The sequence below is a fragment of the Ranitomeya variabilis genome, chromosome 6 (genome assembly GCF_051348905.1).
Source record: "Ranitomeya variabilis isolate aRanVar5 chromosome 6, aRanVar5.hap1, whole genome shotgun sequence".
In the NCBI taxonomy this organism is placed as follows: Eukaryota; Metazoa; Chordata; class Amphibia; order Anura; family Dendrobatidae; genus Ranitomeya; species Ranitomeya variabilis.
The window spans coordinates 580,556,100-580,577,334 of NC_135237.1; the positions used below are offsets into that span (position 1 = coordinate 580,556,100).

At 53.8% G+C, this 21,235-nt stretch overlaps 1 protein-coding gene across 3 annotated transcripts in view; it reads right to left on the reverse strand.

The window, feature by feature from the left end:
* The window catches only part of MROH1 (maestro heat like repeat family member 1), a 190,050-nt gene that overhangs the window by 106,182 nt on the left and 62,633 nt on the right, over positions 1-21,235 (reverse strand). For 2 of the 3 annotated variants that reach the window (XM_077271557.1, XM_077271558.1), the window contains exons 18-23: positions 12,878-12,930; positions 10,792-10,896; positions 10,587-10,706; positions 9,055-9,177; positions 6,324-6,470; positions 5,290-5,316 (exon numbers count right to left, since the gene is read on the reverse strand). In XM_077271557.1, coding sequence (XP_077127672.1) covers positions 5,290-5,316; positions 6,324-6,470; positions 9,055-9,177; positions 10,587-10,706; positions 10,792-10,896; positions 12,878-12,930 — 575 coding nt within the window. The remainder of the gene's footprint in view (positions 1-5,289; positions 5,317-6,323; positions 6,471-9,054; positions 9,178-10,586; positions 10,707-10,791; positions 10,897-12,877; positions 12,931-21,235) is intronic. The other variant, XM_077271559.1, reaches the window with a different exon arrangement.

The window sequence follows — 21,235 nt, forward strand, 5'->3', positions numbered from 1 at the left end:
TCTTCACTCCAAGCTGGTTGGCTATTGCAGATTCAGTCTTCCCGGCCTGGTGCAGGGCTACAATTTTGTTTCTGGTGTCCTTTGACAGCTCTTTGGTCTTCACCATAGTGGAGTTTGGAGTCAGACTGTTTGAGGGTGTGCACAGGTGTCTTTTTATACTGATAACAAGTTTACACAGGTGCCATTACTACAGGTAATGAGTGGAGGACAGAGGAGCCTCTTAAAGAAGAAGTTACAGGTCTGTGAGAGCCAGAAATCTGGATTGTTTGTTTCTGACCAAATACTTATTTTCCACCATAATATGCAAATAAAATGATAAAAAAACAGACAATGTGATTTTCTGGATTTTTTTTTCTCAGTTTGTCTCCCATAGTTGAGGTCTACCTATGATGTAAATTACAGACGCCTCTCATCTTTTTAAGTGGTGGAACTTGCACTATTGCTGAATGACTAAATACTTTTTTGCCCCACTGTATCTCCCCGATACACAGCATCCGGGAGTGAAATATTAGATCTCCCCGATATACAGGATCTGGGGTCTGAGATATCACATTTCCACGATATACAGCATCCAGGGGGGTAACATTATATCATATCTCCCTGATATACAACATCCAGGGTGTGACATCACATCCCCCCGATATACAGCATCTGGGGGATAATATTATACCATATCTCACCGATATCCATCATCCGAGGGGGTAATATATTATATCTCCCTGATATACAGCATCTGGGGCAATATTATATCACACCTCGGATGCTGTATATCGGGAAGATACGACATAGTATCACACCCCGGATGTTATAATGTCACACCCTGGATGTTGTATATCGGGGGGATGTGATTTACTGTACAGACCAAAAGTTTGGACACACCTTCTCATTTAAAGATTTTTCTGTATTTTCATGACTATGAAAATTGTACATTCACACTGAAGGCATCAAAACTATGAATTATCACATGTGGAATTATATACTTAACAAAAAAGTGTGAACAACTGAAATTATGTCTTATATTCTAGGTTCTTCACAGTAGCCACCTTTTGCTTTGATGACTGCTTTGCACTCTCTTGGCATTCTCTTGATGAGCTTCACGAGGTAGTCACCAGGAATGGTCTTCCAACAATCTTGAAGGAGTTCCCGGAGATGCTTAGCACTTGTTGGCCCTTTTGCCTTCACTCTGCGGTCCAGCTCACCCCAAACCATCTCGATTGGGTTCAGGTCTGGTGACTGGAGGCCAGGTCATCTGGCGTAGCACCCCATCACTCTCCTTCTTGGTCATATAGCCCTTACACAGCCTGGAGGTGTGTTTGGGGTCATTGTCCTGTTGAAAAATAAATGATGGTCCAACTAAACGCAAACCGGATGGCATAGCATGCCGCTGCAAGATGCTGTGGTAGCCATGCTGGTTCAGTATGCCTTCAATTTTGAATAAATCCCCAACAGTGTCACCAGCAAAGCCCCCCCACACCACACCTCCTCCTCCATGCTTCACGGTGGGAACCAGACATGTAGAGTCCATCCGTTCACCTTTTCTGCATTGCACAAAGACACGGTGTTTGGAACCAAAGATCTCAAATTTGGACTCATCAGACCAAAGCATAGATTTCCACTGGTCTAATGTCCATTCCTTGTGTTCTTTAGCCCCAACAAGTCTCTTCTGCTTGTTGCCTGTCCTTAGCAGTGGTTTCCTAGCAGCTATGTTTCCATGAAGGCCTGCTGCACAAAGTCTCCTCTTAATAGTTGTTGTAGAGAGGTGTCTGCTGCTAGAACTCTGTGTGGCATTGACCTGGTCTCTAATCTGAGCTGCTGCTAACCTGCGATTTCTGAGGCTGGTGACTCGGATAAACTTATCCTCAGAAGCAGAGGTGACTCTTGGTCTTCCTTTCCTGGGGCGGTCCTCATGTGAGCCAGTTTCTTTGTAGCGCTTGATGGTTTTTGCCACTGCACTTGGGGACACTTTCAAAGTTTTCCCAATTTTTCGGACTGACTGACCTTCATTTCTTAAAGTAATGATGGCCACTCGTTTTTCTTTACTTAGCTGCTTTTTCTTGCCATAATACAAATTCTAACAGTCTATTCAGTAGGACTATCAGCTGTGTATCCACCAGACTTCTGCTCAACACAACTGATGGTCCCAACCCCATTTATAAGGCAAGAAATCCCACTTATTAAACCTGACAGGGCACACCTGTGAAGTGAAAACCATTCCCGGTGACTACCTCTTGAAGCTCATCAAGAGAATGCCAAGAGTGTGCAAAGCAGCCATCAAAGCAAAAGGTGGCTACTTTGAAGAACCTAGAATATAAGACATAATTTCAGTTGTTTCACACTTTTTTTGTTAAGTATATAATTCCACATGTGATAATTCATAGTTTTGATGCCTTAAGTGTGAATGTACAATTTTCATAGTCATGAAAATACAGAAAAATCTTTGAATGAGAAGGTGTGTCCAAACTTTTGCTCTGTACTGTGTATGTATGTATATGTATATATGTATATATATATATATATGTATATATATATATATATATATATATATATATATATATATATATATATATATATATATATATATATATATATATATATATATATATATATATTATATATTTTCCATGCGCTGGATTCGGAGGTGTATACACCATACGCTCACTGTGATCCCCCCCAATATACGGCCTAGTATTGGGGGCAGCCGCAGCCTCGTCCATTGCTCCTCAGTCAGTTGTGTAATTGTCCAGACGATTGGAGGCAGCGGAGTGAACAGTTCCTGACAACTAGTGGCAGCGGTGGGATCTGGGTGACCTGTCTGGTGTTCTCCTTGACTTTCGGCATCAGGTGTGTAATATTACATCATGTCCTCCCGATATACAGCATCTGCCGTGTATTATAATGAGCACATAGGCCACGCCTTTGTGTGAAATGCAGGGCAGTAGATTTTCTCGGTACCTTCTACGTATCGTTATACGTCACCTGTATACATTGCAGTCTCTCCAGGATTCGCGGTCCATGTTCTCATTATGAAGCCCCGCCCACTTGCCATGTTAGTTACACACTTTTGTAGCATAAAAGCGTTAATGATAAAGATTAGCGCTAAGGTGAGAACACGATGTACCGCCGCCACCATCAGCCTGTACAAGGAAGTCTGCAGACTAAACCAGCCCCACCCACCAGGAAGCCCAGGCCCCACCCACCAGGAAGCCCAGGCCCCACCCACCAGGAAGCCCAGGCCCCACCCACCAGGAAGCCCAGGCCCCACCCACCAGGAAGCCCAGGCCCCACCCACCAGGAAGCCCAGGCCCCACGCACAAATATTCCAACCTCTACCTAACCACCAGCAGCCTATAATCCTCTAGTATCCAATTGTAGCCCTGACGACACAATGCCAGTAACCCTGATCCATGGATCCAGTCATCAACAATAGCCCTCACCCACCAATCAGGGCTCCGCCTACCACCAATACCCTGCCCTAGCCCTCACCCACCAATCACGGCTCCAACTACCACCAATACCCCGCCCTAGGCCTCACCCACCAATCAGAGATCCACCACCAGCAATAGCTAGCCCTAGGCCTCACCCACCAATCAGGGCTCCTCCTACCATTAATACCCTGCCCTAGGCCTCACCCACCAATCAGGGCTCCGCCTACCACCAATACCCTGCCCTAGGCCTCACCCACCAATCAGGGCTCCACCTACCACCAATACCCTGCCCTAGCCCTCACCCACCAATCAGGGCTCCGCCTACCACCAATAACCCACCCTAGGCCTCACCCACCAATCACAGCTCCAACTACCACCAATACCCCGCCCTAGGCCTCACCCACCAATCAGAGATCCACCACCAGCAATAGCTAGCCCTAGGCCTCACCCACCGATCAGGGCTCCTCCTACCATTAATACCCTGCCCTAGGCCTCACCCACCAATCAGGGCTCCGCCTACCACCAATACCCTGCCCTAGGCCTCACCCACCAATCAGGGCTCCACCTACCACCAATACCCTGCCCTAGGCCTCACCCACCAATCAGGGCTCTGCCTACCACCAGCAATAGCTAGCCCTAGGCCTCACCCACCAATCAGGGCTCCGCCTACCACCAATACCCTGCCCTAGGCCTCACCCACCAATCAGGGCTCCACCTACCACCAATACCCTGCCCTAGGCCTCACCCACCAATCAGGGCTCCGCCTACCACCAGCAATAGCTAGCCCTAGGCCTCACCCACCGATCAGGGCTCCACCTACCACCAATACCCTGCCGTAGGCCTCACCGACCAATCAGGGCTCCACCACCAGCAATAGCTAGCCCTAGGCCTCACCCACCGTTCAGGGCTCCACCTACCACCAATACCCCGCCCTAGGCCTCACCCACCAATCAGGGCTCCTCCTACCATTAATACCCTGCCCTAGGCCTCACCCACCAATCAGGGCTCCTCCTACCATTAATACCCTGCCCTAGGCCTCACCCACCAATCAGGGCTCCACCTACCACCAATACCCCGCCCTAGGCCTCACCCACCAATCAGGGCTCCTCCTACCATTAATACCCTGCCCTAGGCCTCACCCACCAATCAGGGCTCCGCCTACCACCAGCAATAGCTAGCCCTAGGCCTCACCCACCGATCAAGGCTCCACCTACCACCAATACCCCGCCCTAGGCCTCACCCACCGTTCAGGGCTCCACCTACCACCAATACCCCGCCCTAGGCCTCACCCACCGTTCAGGGCTCCACCTACCACCAATACCCCGCCCTAGGCCTCACCCACCGTTCAGGGCTCCACCTACCACCAATACCCCGCCCTAGGCCTCACCCACCGTTCAGGGCTCCACCTACCACCAATACCCCGCCCTAGGCCTCACCCACCGTTCAGGGCTCCACCTACCACCAATACCCCGCCCTAGGCCTCACCCACCAATCAGGGCTCCACCACCAGCAATAGCTAGCCCCTAGGCCTCACCCACCGATCAGGGTTCCACCTACCACCAATACCCTGCCCTAGCCCTCACCCACCAATCAAACCCTAGGTCTCACCCGCCGATCAGGGCTCCGCCCCCATACCCGCCCCCTTGCGGCTTGCCGCCTGCGTTTCGGCATAGTTTCTGCTCTGAAGCTGCCCTTTCCATTGATTTATACCCGGTCTGGGCTCGCAGTGATGTCTGCAGTGCCCCCAACTCTGGAGGAGCCCGACCCCTATACCCAAACTAGTGTCTGCAAGACATATGAGCAAAGAGAGGAGGGCAGGAGCAGGAAGGCAGGAGCAGAAGGGCAGGAGCAGGGCACACATTACCTTGGGCTCTACTTTTATCCCCAGAACCTGAGAGGTAAATTAGGAGAACAGAAGGTTAGGGTCCGTCTGAAGGAATAAGTACCCAACTGTGCCTACCCCAGGCAGCACCTAGGAGAGGCGGGGAGCAGGTGCGAGGGTCTGGAAGAGGAGACTGGACAGGCAATAAATCAAAGGGGCACCTCTGAGCGGCAGGAGCAGGGAGGGGAGCATAGAGCAAAAGAGGCAACGATATCTGTAGGGGGCACTGCTGAGTAGCGAATGCAGGGGGGACAGCGAAGAAGACGTGGCGATATCTGTTGGGGGCACAGCGCAGAAGAGGTGGTGATATCTGTAGGGGCACAGCGCAGAAGAGGTGGTGACATCTGTAAGGGAACAGCGCAGAAGAGGTGGTGACATCTGTAAGGGAACAGCGCAGAAGAGGTGGTGATATCTGTAGGGGCACAGCGCAGAAGAAGTGATGATATCTGTACGGGCACAGCGCAGAAGAGGTGGTGATATCTGTAGGGGCACAGCGCAGAAGAGGTGGTGATATCTGTAGGGGCACAGCGCAGAAGAGGTGGTGGTATCTGTAGGGGCACAGCGCAGAAGAGGTGGTGATATCTGTAGGGGCACAGTGCAGAAGAGGTGGTGGTATCTGTAGGGGCACAGCGCAGAAGAGGTGGTGGTATCTGTAGGGGCACAGCGCAGAAGAGGTGGTGATATCTGTAGGGGCACAGCGCAGAAGAGGTGGTGATATCTGTAGGGGCACACCGCAGAAGAGGTGGTGATATCTGTAGGGGCACAGTGCAGAAGAGGAGGTGGTGATAACTGTAGGGGCACAGCGCAGAAGAGGTGGTGATATCTGTAGGGGCACAGCGCAGAAGAGGTGGCAATATCTGTAGGGGCACAGTGCAGAAGAGGAGGTGGGGATAACTGTAGGGGCACAGCGCAGAAGAGGTGGTGATATCTGTAGGGGGAAACTGCTGAGCTCTCCCTTATGGCGGGGGGCAGGACATGGAGGGAGCACGGGGCAGGAGTGCAGTACGACGTCTCACCTTGGTGTGGAAGTAAAGGAAGACATTGCGCAGAATATCGGACTCAATCCGTGGCAGCACAAGTTCTGTGGGGGCGCAAACTGCCACGTGGCCGTAGCCCAGGATGAGGGCGCTCTTAATCTTCTCCAGGTCGCCATCCGCCCGATCCTGAAACAGACACGAAGACGATGAGCGCGATGTACAGCGCTACAATCCCCGGCCCCCGCACTAACCCGGGAGGATATTCCCAGGATATAACAGGGCCGGGGATTATAATCCGGGTATAACACCCCGAGCTCCAGATGTTCCCAGGATATTACAGGGCTGGGGATTATAATCCAGGTATAACACCCCGAGCTCCGGATATTCCCAGGATATTACAGGGCCGGGGATTATAATCCAGGTATCACACCCAGAGCTCCGGATATTCCCAGGATATTACAGGGCCGGGGGTTATAATCCGGGTATAACACCCCGAGCTCCAGATGTTCCCAGGATATTACAGGGCCAGGGATTATAATCCGGGTATAACACCCCGAGCTCCGGATATTCCCAGGATATTACAGGGCCGGGGATTATAATCCAGGTATAACACCCCAAGCTCCGGATATTCTCAGGATATTACAGGGCCGAGGATTATAATCCGGGTATAACACCCTGAGCTCCGGATATTCTCAGGATATTACAGGGCCAGGGATTATAATCCAGGTATAACACCCCAAGCTCCAGATGTTCCCAGGATATTACAGGGCCGGGGGTTATAATCCGGGTATAACACCCCGAGCTCCGGATATTCCCAGGATATTACAGGGCCGGGGGTTATAATCCGGGTATAACACCCCGAGCTCCAGATGTTCCCAGGATATTACAGGGCCAGGGATTATAATCCGGGTATAACACCCCGAGCTCCGGATATTGCCAGGATATTACAGGGCTGGGGGTTATAATCCAGGTATAACACCTCGAGCTCCGGATATTCTCAGGATATTACAGGGCCGAGGATTATAATCCAGGTATAACACCCCAAGCTCCAGATGTTCCCAGGATATTACAGGGCCGGGGGTTATAATCCGGGTATAACACCCCGAGCTCCGGATATTGCCAGGATATTACAGGGCCGGGGATTATAATCCAGGTATAACACCCCAAGCTCCGGATATTCTCAGGATATTACAGGGCCAGGGATTATAATCCAGGTATAACACCCCAAGCTCCGGATATTCCCAGGATATTACAGGGCCGGGGATTATAATCCGGGTATAACACCCCGAGCTCCGGATATTCCCAGGATATTACAGGGCCGGGGATTATAATCCAGGTATAACACCCCAAGCTCCGGATATTCCCAGGATATTACAGGGCTCAGGGTTATAATCCAGGTATAACACCTCGAGCTCCGGATATTCTCAGGATATTACAGGGCCGGGGGGTTATAATCCGGGTATAACACCCCGAGCTCCAGATGTTCCCAGGATATTACAGGGCCAGGGATTATAATCCGGGTATAACACCCCGAGCTCCGGATATTCCCAGGATATTACAGGGCCGGGGATTATAATCCGGGTATAACACCCCGAGCTCCAGATGTTCCCAGGATATTACAGGGCCGGGGATTATAATCCAGGTATAACACCCCAAGCTCCGGATATTCTCAGGATATTACAGGGCCGAGGATTATAATCCAGGTATAACACCCCGAGCTCCAGATGTTCCCAGGATATTACAGGGCCGGGGGTTATAATCCGGGTATAACACCCCGAGCTCCGGATATTCGCAGGATATTACAGGGCCGGGGGTTATAATCCGGGTATAACACCCCGAGCTCCAGATGTTCCCAGGATATTACAGGGCCAGGGATTATAATCCGGGTATAACACCCCGAGCTCCGGATATTGCCAGGATATTACAGAGCTGGGGGTTATAATCCAGGTATAACACCTCGAGCTCCGGATATTGCCAGGATATTACAGGGCCGGGGGTTATAATCCGGGTATAACACCCCGAGCTCCGGATATTGCCAGGATATTACAGGCACACGGCGTAGATCCGGGTGCTGCAGGGAGACACAGGGACAGTCATGTGCAGCTTCCTGTATACACGTGCGGTGGAGATGATCGCTCGCCCCCGGCCTCCGGTGCAGGTTGTCTCCTCCGGGAGGAAGTGGCGGCCATGTCATCCAGGGTCTGCTAGGTCCATTACTGTGAGGGCTGAAGATCGAATTAACATTCCCTGCATGGAGCGTCACCAGTACGGGGGGAAGGGGGCGCACGCTGGCCGACGCTGGATGGGGGGGGGGCGCACGCCGGCCAATGCTGGAAGGGGACGCACGCCGGCCGATACTGGAAGGGGACACACGCCGGCTGACGCTGGATGCGGGAAGGGGGCGCACGCCGGCCGATGCTGGAAGGGGACGCATGCCGGCCGACGCTGGATGCGGGAAGGGGACGCACACTGGCCGATGCTGGAAGGGGACGCACGCCGGCCGACGCTGGATGCGGGAAGGGGACGCACGCCGGCCGACGCTGGATGCGGGAAGGGGACGCACGCCGGCTGACGCTGGATGCGGGAAGGGGACGCACACTGGCCGACGCTGGATGCGGGAAGGGGACGCACGCCGGCCGACGCTGGATGCGGGAAGCGGACGCACACTGGCCGATGCTGGATTGGGGGCACAGCACACTAGCAGGCACTGTCTCTGTCACCCACAATGCCTTGGGCCATGGCGCTCGCCCCGCCGCCCGCCTCTACACACCTTGAAGAGGTTGAAGATTCCTGTGTTTTTCTTCATGATGTCGGATTTCAGGAACTCTGACATCTTCGCCAAAGTGTCGTCCAAGTGATGAGCGGAGCAGATGCCCAACGCCACCGCCAGACCCTGCACACAGAGGAGTGTTACCGTGGAGCAATACCACACCAAGCCTGAGGACAAGGGGGCGCTGTTATGAAAAGAGGATCAGTCGTCGTGCATCCTCCACAGCAGACTGCACCCCAACATGCTCGCTGCACTACACTGCCCAGCATGCCCGGACATCTCGCCATCCCTCCACTATAGTCCCAGTAGTCCACATATTTCCTGACATGCTGGGACTTGTAGTTGCAGCACAGCAGGTCCATTCTTATCTATAGGAGGGAAACGGTCTGCCAGAGGCCGCCATACACAGCCAGGAGGCTGCAGATATTAACCCTATAAGCAGCAAGATGGCGGTCAGGACACAGCGGAGGGATACACCACCCCCATGCACCGACAATTCCCTCTTATTAAATGCTGCACAAACAGGATGAGAGAAGTATACTAGTGGGGGCGGGCGAGCACCAGAGCGGTAGGGGGTGCCGGGGACCAGAGCGGTGGGGGGTGCCGGGGACCAGAGCGGTGGGGGGTGCCGGGGACCAGAGCGGTGGGGGGTGCCGGGGACCAGAGCGGTGGGGGGTGCCGGGCACCAGAGCGGCGGGGGGCAGCCGAGGACCAGAGCGATGGGGGGCGGCCGGGCACCAGAGCGGCAGGGGGCGGCCGAGGACCAGAGCGGCAGGGGGCGGGCGAGCACCAGAGCGGTAGGGGGCGGGCGAGCACCAGAGCGGTAGGGGGCGGGCGAGCACCAGAGCGGTGGGGGGTGCCGGGGACAAGAGCGGTGGGGGGTGCCGGGGACCAGAGCGGTGGGGGGTGCCGGGGACCAGAGCGGTGGGGGGTGCCGGGCACCAGAGCGGCGGGGGGCAGCCGAGGACCAGAGCGATAGGGGGCGGCCGGGCACCAGAGCGATAGGGGGCGGCCGAGCAGCAGGGGGCGGCCGAGGACCAGAGCGGCAGGGGGCGGCCGAGGACCAGAGCGGCAGGGGGCGGCCGAGGACCAGAGCGGCAGGGGGCGGCCGAGGACCAGAGCGGCAGGGGGCGGCCGAGGACCAGAGCGGCAGGGGGCGGCCGAGGACCAGAGCGGCAGGGGGCGGCCGAGGACCAGAGCGGCAGGGGGCGGCCGAGGACCAGAGCGGCAGGGGGCGGCCGAGGACCAGAGCGGCAGGGGGCGGCCGAGGACCAGAGCGGCAGGGGGCGGCCGAGGACCAGAGCGGCAGGGGGCGGCCAAGGACCAGAGCGGCAGGGGGCGGCCGAGGACCAGAGCGGCAGGGGGCGGCCGAGGACCAAAGCGGCAGGGGGCGGCCGAGGACCAAAGCGGCAGGGGGCGGCCGAGGACCAGAGCGGCAGGGGGCGGCCGAGGACCAGAGCGGCAGGGGGCGGCCGAGGACCAAAGCGGCAGGGGGCGGCCGAGGACCAGAGCGGCAGGGGCTGGGACGATACCTCTCTCTCAGCCTCCTGCTGGTAACGGGCACCAGTCAGCAGCTCCTGCAGCTCCTTCCTCACCATTTCGCGGTTGGAGCAGGCACCCAGGCTGCTCCCGATGCATTTATAAAGGAAATTCTGAAACGAGAAAGTGGAGAATGTCGCCCCCCACTGGACACCGAGCACCAGAACCACCATCATCCTCAGCTCGGACGTTTCTCACCTTCTCCAGAGCGGAGGTATACTCTGGTAGTTGTCTTCTCATCTCCTCAGAGAGTTGAAAGATCCAGACGTCATCGGACACGACCTGCAGCGAGCCCACCAGGAACTGCACCAGAGAGTAAAGGTACCTGACACCCAAGACTAGACGGCCCACAGCAAGCCCACCAGGAGCCGCGCAGAAGAATAGTACACAGCACAGGGATTGTGCAGTACACAGCACAGGGATTGTGCAGTACCCTCCACATCTCTGCCCCAACCTGCATAAATCCCCAGCCTGATCCCTAAAGGAAGCCCTCCAGCCTCGCCCCTCCCCCTCCAATATAAGCCCTCCAGCCTCGCCCCTCCCCCTCCAATATAAGCCCTCCAGCCTCGCCCCTCCCCCTCCAGCCTCGCCCCTCCCCCTCCAGTATAAGCTCTCCAGCCTTGCCCCTCCCCCTCCAGCCTCGCCCCTCCCCCTCCAGTATAAGCCCTCCAGCCTCGCCCCACCCGCTCCAGTATAAGCTCTCCCGCCCCGCCCCCTACCTTCAGTAACCTCTCCCGCCCCGCCCCCTACCTTCAGTAAGCGCTCCCGCCCCGCCCCCTACCTTCAGTAAGCGCTCCCGCCCCGCCCCCTACCTTCAGTAAGCGCTCCCGTTCCGCCCCCTACCTTCAGTAACCCCTCCCGCCCCGCCCGCTACCTTCAGTAAGCGCTCCCGTTCCGCCCCCTGCCTTCAGTAAGCCCTCCCGCCCCGCCCCCTACCTTCAGTAAGCGCTCCCGCCCCGCCCCCTACCTTCAGTAAGCGCTCCCGCCCCGCGCCCTACCTTCAGTAAGCCCTCCCGCCCCGCCCCCTACCTTCAGTAAGCGCTCCCGTTCCGCCCCCTACCTTCAGTAAGCGCTCTCGTTCCGCCCCCTGCCTTCAGTAAGCCCTCCCGCCCCGCCCCCTACCTTCAGTAAGCGCTCCCGCCCCGCACCTTCAGTAAGCGCTCCCGCCCCGCCCCCTACCTTCAGTAAGCGCTCCCGCCCCGCCCCCTATCTTCAGTAAGCGCTCCCGCCCCGCCCCCTACCTTCAGTAAGCGCTCCCGCCCCGCCCCCTACCTTCAGTAAGCGCTCCCGCCCCGCCCCCTACCTTCAGTAAGCCCTCCCGCCCCGCCCCCTACCTTCAGTAAGCGCTCCCGCCCCGCCCCCTACCTTCAGTAAGCGCTCCCGCCCCGCCCCCTACCTTCAGTAAGCGCTCCCGCCCCGCCCCCTACCTTCAGTAAGCGCTCCCGTTCCGCCCCCTACCTTCAGTAACCCCTCCCGCCCCGCCCCCTACCTTCAGTAACCCCTCCCGCCCCGCCCCCTACCTTCAGTAAGCGCTCCCGTTCCGCCCCCTACCTTCAGTAAGCGCTCCCGCCCCGCCCCCTACCTTCAGTAAGCGCTCCCGCCCCGCCCCCTACCTTCAGTAAGCGCTCCCGCCCCGCCCCCTACCTTCAGTAAGCGCTCCCGCCCCGCCCTTCAGTAAGCCCTCCCGCCCCGCCCCCTACCTTCAGTAAGCGCTCCCGCCCCGCCCCCTACCTTCAGTAAGCGCTCCCGCCCCGCCCCCTACCTTCAGTAAGCCCTCCCGCCCCGCCCCCTACCTTCAGTAAGCGCTCCCGCCCCGCACCTTCAGTAAGCGCTCCCGCCCCGCCCCCTACCTTCAGTAAGCGCTCCCGTTCCGCCCCCTACCTTCAGTAAGCCCTCCCGCCCCGCCCCCTACCTTCAGTAAGCCCTCCCGCCCCGCCCCCTACCTTCAGTAAGCGCTCCCGCTCCGCCCCCTACCTTCAGTAAGCGCTCCCGCTCCGCCCCCTACCTTCAGTAAGCCCTCCCGCCCCGCCCCCTACCTTCAGTAAGCCCTCCCGCCCCGCCCCCTACCTTCAGTAAGCCCTCCCGCCCCGCCCCCTACCTTCAGTAAGCGCTCCCGCCCCGCCCCCTACCTTCAGTAAGCGCTCCCGCCCCGCCCCCTACCTTCAGTAAGCGCTCCCGCCCCGCCCCCTACCTTCAGTAAGCGCTCCCGCCCCGCCCCCTACCTTCAGTAAGCGCTCCCGCCCCGCCCCCTACCTTCAGTAAGCGCTCCCGCCCCGCCCCCTACCTTCAGTAAGCGCTCCTCCCACACAGTCTGATGCAGAAGTTTCTCCGGGGATTCTACAAATACAAGAGTTCAATCATCAGATCCACAATCTGCCGATCAGGACACAAAGAAAAAGTGAAGAAAGTCTGAAATCTGCGAGACCGAGATCACAGGAAAACTAACGATCTATCAAAGACGCAGTCGTGTGCGACCGTCGTGTGTGCGACCGTCGTGTGTGCGCTGCGAATACGATCAATGCAATAATAACAGAAGTATACACCAAATAGATAATATAGATACATGTACACACTAATATATAATATACACAAACACCGTATATACTAGAGTATAAGACCCACGAGTAAGCCGAGGCACCAAATATTGCCACGAAAAACTGTGGAAACATACTCACTAGAGTATAAGTCGGGTATGCATGGCCCCTCATCCCCATCCTGGTATACGTGGCCCCTCATCCCCATCCTGGTATACGTGGCCCCTCATCCCCATCCTGGCATATGTGGCACCTCCTTCACATCCTGGTATACGTGGCTCCTCCTTCACATCCTGGTATACGTGGCTCCTCATCCCTATCCTGTTATACGTGGCTCCTCATCCCCATCCTGGTATACGTGGCTCCTCCTCCCCATCCTGGTATACGTGGCTCCTCCTCCCCATCCTGGTATACATGGCCCCTCATCCCCATCCTGGTATACGTGGCCCCTCATCCCCTTCCTGGTATACGTGGCCCCTTATCCCTATCCTGGCATACGTGGCTCCTCCTTCACATCCTGGTATACGTGGCTCCTCCTTCACATCCTGGTATACGTGGCCCCTCATTCCCATCCTGGTATACGTGGCCCCTCATCCCTATCCTGGTATACATGGCCCCTCATCCCTATCCTGGTATACATGGCCCCTCATCCCTATCCTGGTAAGCATGGCCCCTCATCCCTATCTTGGTAAGCATGGCCCCTCATCCCTATCCTGGTATACATGGCTCCTCATCCCCATCCTGGTATACATGGCTCCTCATCCCTATCCTGGTATACATGGCCCCTCATCCCTATCCTGGTATACATGGCCCCTCATCCCTATCCTGGTATACATGGCTCCTTATCCCTATCCTGGTATACATGGCTTCTCATCCCTATCCTGGTATACATGGCTCCTCATCCCTATCCTGGTATACATGGCTCCTCATCCCTATCCTGGTATACATGGCCCCTCATCCCTATCCTGGTATACATGGCTCCTTATCCCTATCCTGGTATACATGGCCCCTCGTCCCTATCCTGGTATACATGGCCCCTCATCCCTATCCTGGTATACATGGCCCCTCATCCCTATCCTGGTATACATGGCTTCTCATCCCTATCTGTTGTGAATTAGACTTTTTGGCTCCCTCTTATGGTTACTAGTGATATGACTCTGGGATTGTCTTTCTTCAGTTTGGCACTCACCTGGGTCGTTAGTCCAGGGGTGTCGCTATATTAACTTCCTGGATCCTTAGTCCAGTGCCTGGCATCGTTGTAATCAGATCCTTCTGTTGCTCCTGTCTGCTGGTCCTGGCTCTTGCAAAATTAAGCTAAGTCTTGCTTCTTTGTTTTTTGAGTTACTTGCTTTGCTACTATTTTTGTCCAGCTTGTACTAAATGTGATTTCTGACCTTGCTGGAAGCTCTAGGGGGCTGGTGTTCTCCCCCCGGCCGTTAGACGGTTCGGGGGTTCTTGAATATCCAGCGTGGAAATTTTAATAGGGTTTTTTGCTGACCATATAAGTCATCTTACTATATTCTGCTATTAGCTAGTGGGCCTCTCGTTGCTAAATACCTAGCTCATTCTTATGTTTGTCTTTTCCTCTTACCTCACCGTTATTATTTGTTGGGGGCTTGTATCCAACTTTTGGGGTCTTTTCTCTGGAGGCAAGAAAGGTCTTTCTTTTCCCTTCTAGGGTTAGTTAGTTCTTCGGCTGGCGCGAGACGTCTAGAACAAACGTAGGCACGTTCCCCGGCTACTTCTATTTGTGGTGCTAGGATTAGATATATGGTCAGCCCAGTTACCACTGCCCTATGAGCTGTTTTTTTTGTGTTTGCAGACTTGGTATTTATTCCTGAGACCCTCTGCCATTGGGGTCATAACACCTATCCTGGTATACATGGCCCCTCATCCCTATCCTGGTATACATGGCCCCTCATCCCTATCCTGGTATACATGGCTCCTCATCCCTATCCTGGTATACATGGCTCCCCTATCCCTATCCTGGTATACATGGCCCCTCATCCCTATACTGGTATACATGGCCCCCTCATCCCTATCCTGGTATACATGGCTCCTCATCCCTATCCTGGTATACATGGCCCCTCATCCCTATACTGGTATACACGGCCCCCTCATCCCTATCCTGGTATACACGGCTCCTCATCCCTATCCTGGTATACATGGCCCCCTCATCCCTATCCTGGTATACATGGCTCCTCATCCCTATCCTGGTATACATGGCCCCCTCATCACTATCCTGGTATACATGGCTCCCCTATTTCTATCCTGGTATACATGGCTCCCCTATCCCTAGCCTGTTATACATGGCTCCTCATCCCTATCCTGGTATACATGGCTCCCTTATCCCTATCCTGGTATACATGGCTCCTCATCCCTATCCTGGTATACATGGCTCCTCATCCCTATCCTGGTATACATGGCTCCCTTATCCCTATCCTGGTATACATGGCTCCTCATCCCTATCCTGGTATACATGGCTCCTCATCCCTATCCTGGTATACATGGCTCCTCATCCCTATCCTGGTATACATGGCCCCTCATCCCTATCCTGGTATACATGGCCCCTCATCACTATCCTGGTATACATGGCCCCTCATCCCTATCCTGGTATACATGGCCCCTCATCCCTATCCTGATATGTATGGCTCCTCATCACTATCCTGGTATACATGTCTCCTCATCACTATCCTGGTATACATGGCCCCTCATCCCTATCCTGGTATACATGTCTCCTCATCACTATCCTGGTATACATGGCCCCTCGTCCCTATCCTGGTATACATGGCCCCTTATCCCTATCCTGGTATACATGGCCCCTCATCCCTATCCTGGTATACATGGCTTCTCATCCCTATCTGTTGTGAATTAGACTTTTTGGCTCCCTCTTGTGGTTACTAGTGATATGACTCTGGGATTGTCTTTCTTCAGTTTGGCACTCACCTGGGTCGTTAGTCCAGGGGTGTCGCTATATTAACTTCTTGGATCCTTAGTCCAGTGCCTGGCATCGTTGTAATCAGATCCTTCTGTTGCTCCTGTCTGCTGGTCCTGGCTCTTGCAAAATTAAGCTAAGTCTTGCTTCTTTGTTTTTTGATTTACTTGCTTTGCTACTATTTTTGTCCAGCTTGTACTAAATGTGATTCCTGACTTTGCTGGAAGCTCTAGGGGGCTGGTGTTCTCCCCCCGGCCGTTAGACGGTTCGGGGGTTCTTGAATATCCAGCGTGGAAATTTTAATAGGGTTTTTGCTGACCATATAAGTCATCTTACTATATTCTGCTATTAGCTAGTGGGCCTCTCGTTGCTAAATACCTAGCTCATTCTTATGTTTGTCTTTTCCTCTTACCTCACCGTTATTATTTGTTGGGGGCTTGTATCCAACTTTTGGGGTCTTTTCTCTGGAGGCAAGAAAGGTCTTTCTTTTCCCTTCTAGGGTTAGTTAGTTCTTCGGCTGGCGCGAGACGTCTAGAACAAACGTAGGCACGTTCCCCGGCTACTTCTATTTGTGGTGCTAGGATTAGATATATGGTCAGCCCAGTTACCACTGCCCTATGAGCTGTTTTTTTTGTGTTTGCAGACTTGGTATTTATTCCTGAGACCCTCTGCCATTGGGGTCATAACACCTATCCTGGTATACATGGCCCCTCATCCCTATCCTGGTATACATGGCCCCTCATCCCTATCCTGGTATACATGGCTCCTCATCCCTATCCTGGTATACATGGCTCCCCTATCCCTATCCTGGTATACATGGCCCCTCATCCCTATACTGGTATACATGGCCCCCTCATCCCTATCCTGGTATACATGGCTCCTCATCCCTATCCTGGTATACATGGCCCCTCATCCCTATACTGGTATACATGGCCCCCTCATCCCTATCCTGGTATACATGGCCCCCTCATCCCTATCCTGGTATACATGGCCCCCTCATCCCTATCCTGGTATACATGGCTCCTCATCCCTATCCTGGTATACATGGCCCCCTCATCACTATCCTGGTATACATGGCTCCCCTATCCCTATCCTGGTATACATGGCTCCCCTATCCCTAGCCTGTTATACATGGCTCCTCATCCCTATCCTGGTATACATGGCTCCTCATCCCTATCCTGGTATACATGGCTCCTCATCCCTATCCTGGTATACATGGCTCATCATCCCTATCCTGGTATACATGGCCCCCTCATCACTATCCTGGTATACATGGCTCCTTATCCCTATCCTGGTATACATGGCTCCTCATCCCTATCCTGGTATATATGGCCCCTCATCCCTATCCTGGTATACATGCCCCCTCATCACTATCCTGGTATACATGGCCCCCTCATCACTATCCTGGTATACATGGCTCCTCATCCCTATCCTGGTATACATGGCCCCTCATCACTATCCTGGTATACATGGCTCCTCATCACTATCCTGGTATACATGACCCCTCATCCCTATCCTGGTATACATGGCCCCTCATCCCTATCCTGGTATACATGGCCCCTCATCCCTATCCTGGTATACATGGCCCCTCATCCCTATCCTGGTATACATGGCTCCTCATCCCTATCCTGGTATACATGGCCCCTCATCCCTATCCTGGTATACATGGCCCCTCATCCCTATCCTGGTATACATGGCCCCTCATCCCTATCCTGGTATACATGCCCCCTCATCACTATCCTGGTATACATGGCTCCTCATCCCTATCCTGGTATACATGGCTCCTCATCCCTATCCTGGTATACATGGCTCCTCATCCCTATCCTGGTATACATGGCCCCCTCATCCCTATCCTGATATGTATGGCTCCTCATCACTATCCTGGTATACATGTCTCCTCATCACTATCCTGGTATACATGACCCCTCATCCCTATCCTGGTATACATGGCTCCTCATCCCTATCCTGGTATACATGGCTCCTCATCCCTATCCTGGTATACATGGCTCCTCATCCCTATCCTGGTATACATGGCTCCTCATCCCTATCCTGGTATACATGGCCCCTCATCCCTATCCTGGTATGTATGGCTCCTCATCACTATCCTGGTATACATGTCTCCTCATCCCTATCCTGGTATACATGGCCCCTCATCCCTATCCTGGTATACATGGCTCCTTAACCCTATCCTGGTAAGCATGGCCCCCATCAGAAAACCATCCTACTTACAGTCTCTGCACTCCCTGGCATCTTGTTCCGATGCCAGCAGCAATCGAGTGATCACGTGTGCCCGTTACTTAACACTTAAACAACAGAATATAACTCCAAGTAAATCAAACTTCTGTGAAACCAAACTGTCCACTTAGGAACAACACTGATTGACAATCAATTTCACATGCTGTTATGCAAATGCAATAGACAACAGATGGAAATTATTGGCAATTATCAAGACCCCCTCAATAAAGGAGGTTCTGCAGGTGGGGACCACAGACCACATCTCAGTACAATGCTTTCTGGCTGATGGTTTGGTCACTTTTGAATGTTGGTTGTGCTTTCACACTCGTGGTAGCATGAGACGGACTCTACAACCCACACAAGTGGCTCAGGTAGTGCAGCTCATCCAGGATGGCACATCAATGTGAGCTGTGGCAAGAAGGTTTGTTGTGTCTGTCAGCGTAGTGTCCAGAGGCTGGAGGCACTACCAGGAGACAGGCCAGTACACCAGAAGACGTGGAGGGGGCCGTAGGAGGGCAACAACCCAGCAGCAGGACCGCTACCTCCGCCTTTGTGCAAGGAGGAACAGGAGGAGCACTGGCAGAGCCCTGCAAAATAACCTCCAGCAGGCCACAAATGTGCACGTGTCTGCACAAACGGTTAGAAACCGACTCCATGAGGATGGTCTGAGAGCCTGACGTCCACAGATGGGGGTTGTGCTCACAGCCCAACACCGTGCAGGACGCTTGGCATTTGCCACAGAACACCAGGATTGGCAAATTCGCCACTGGCGCCCTGTGCTCTTCACAGATGAAAGCAGGTTCACACAGAGCACATGTGGCACATGGCACACAGTCTGGAGACGCCGTGGAGAGCGATCTGCTGCCTGCAACATCCTTCAGCATGACCGGTTTGGCAGTGTGTCAGTAATGGTGTGGGGTGGCATTTCTTTGGGGGCCGCACAGCCCTACATGTGCTCACCAGAGGTAGCCTGACTGCCATTAGGTACCGAGATGAGATCCTCAGACCCCTTGTGAGACCATATGCTGGTGCGTTGGCCCTGGGTTCCTCCTAATACAGGACAATGCCAGACCTCATGTGGCTGGAGTGTGTCAGCAGTTCCTGCAAGATGAAGGCATTGAAGCTATGGACTGGCCGCCCGTTCCCCAGACCTGAATCCGATTGAACACATCTGGGACATCATGTCTCGCACCATCCACCAACGTCACGTTGCACCACAGACTGTCCAGGAGTTGGCGGATGCTTTAGTCCAGGTCTGGGAGGAGATCCCTCAGGAGACGATCTGCCGCCACATCAGGAGCAAGCCCAGGCATTGTAGGGAGGTCATACAGGCACGTGGAGGCCACACACACTACTGAGCATCATTTCCTTGTCTTGAGGCATTTCCACTGAAGTTGGATCAGCCTGTAACTTCATTTTCCGCTTTTATTTTGAGCATCATTCCAACTCCAGACCTCCGTGGGATATTAGTTGTGATTTACGTTGATCATTTTTGGGTTTTATTGTTCTCAACACATTCCACTATGTAATGAATAAAGATTTACAACTGGAATATTTCATTCAGTGAGGTCTAGGATGTGGGAGTTTAGTGTTCCTTTTATTTTTTTGAGCAGTGAATATTATACACACACACACACACATATTATACACAAATACAGTTGTGCTCAGAAGTTTACAAAAACCGGCAGAATTTTTGCTTTCTTGGCCTTTTTTCAGAGAATATGAATAACACCTAAACTTTTTCTCCACTCGTGGTTAGTGGTTGGGTGAAGCAATTTATTGTGAAACCGGAAATGCTGCACCTTCCCTATTCTTTATCGCAAACTTGAGGTATTTTTGGTGCGAGGTATAGATAGGTACATGGTATAGGCACTCTCTAACCCGGACTGACTCTGCTGAAGTGTATGCCATGAAATCGGTCAACATTTTCCAGCATAGGTAGCGATTTCAGGATTTCTTCCCTGGGAGTCTTGTTTTTAATATGACTCTCCACTTGATCCACCCATAGACTCAGACTTTGCTACCGAGGTGGCTGCCATGTTTGTTTTCATAATCCCTGCAGAAGATTCCCTGACCTTCTTAAGGAGGTCCTCCAATCTTTTGTCATCAGATCCTTAAGGCCAGAGGAGTCCTCGAAGAGAATAGCAGTCTTCTTAGAGACCCTTGCTACAGGCATGTCAATTTTTGGCACGGTTTCCAATACCTTGGTCTCTTCTGGATCAAAAGGAGATGGTACTTAAAAAGGCTTGGGTACGCCAGCTTTTTCCCCACGCCCTCCCACTCTGTCAGTATCATTGCTGTTATGTTTCTACGGGTTCTCAAGCCCCCAAACATTTCATCCTGGACCGTCAGAGGTTCAATGGAGTCATCAATCTCCATGGTGCCCCTAATGGCTTGCAGGAGCAAGTCCATATTTTCAGAGGAAAACATCTTTTCCGTTCTTCCGGAAGCACTACTGAGGAACCCTCGCCTTCTCCAGAGTCCGGGTCAGAATAGCCAGATACCTCTCCTTCCTTCCATCTGGGTCTCTTAGGATGAGGTGATTGGAACGGCATTAGGGCAGAAACGGTCATGTGTACCTCCTCCCTAATCACGGTCTTTATACTGGCCAGTAGAGAGGTCTGCTCTTCCTTAAATAATTTGGAACTACATCCTTCACAGAGCTTCTTATGGTAGCTCTCTGGGAATCTGGCATTACATATAGAACATCTGTTAGCATTCCTTTTGGCCGCTGAGGTGGACCGTCTAGGAGTCTTTGTCCTAAAAGACAATATATGAAGAAGGCCCCAGCTAACAGACCCTTACTACGCCTTACTCACATGGTCCACGGATGGCTCTAAGGACTGGACGTCAGAACGGCTAGCACTCTCCGTACCAAGTCAGGTGCTGTCAGCGGTCCATCCTTTCAGTAGCCAGCCTTACCCGGCTTCAGGACATC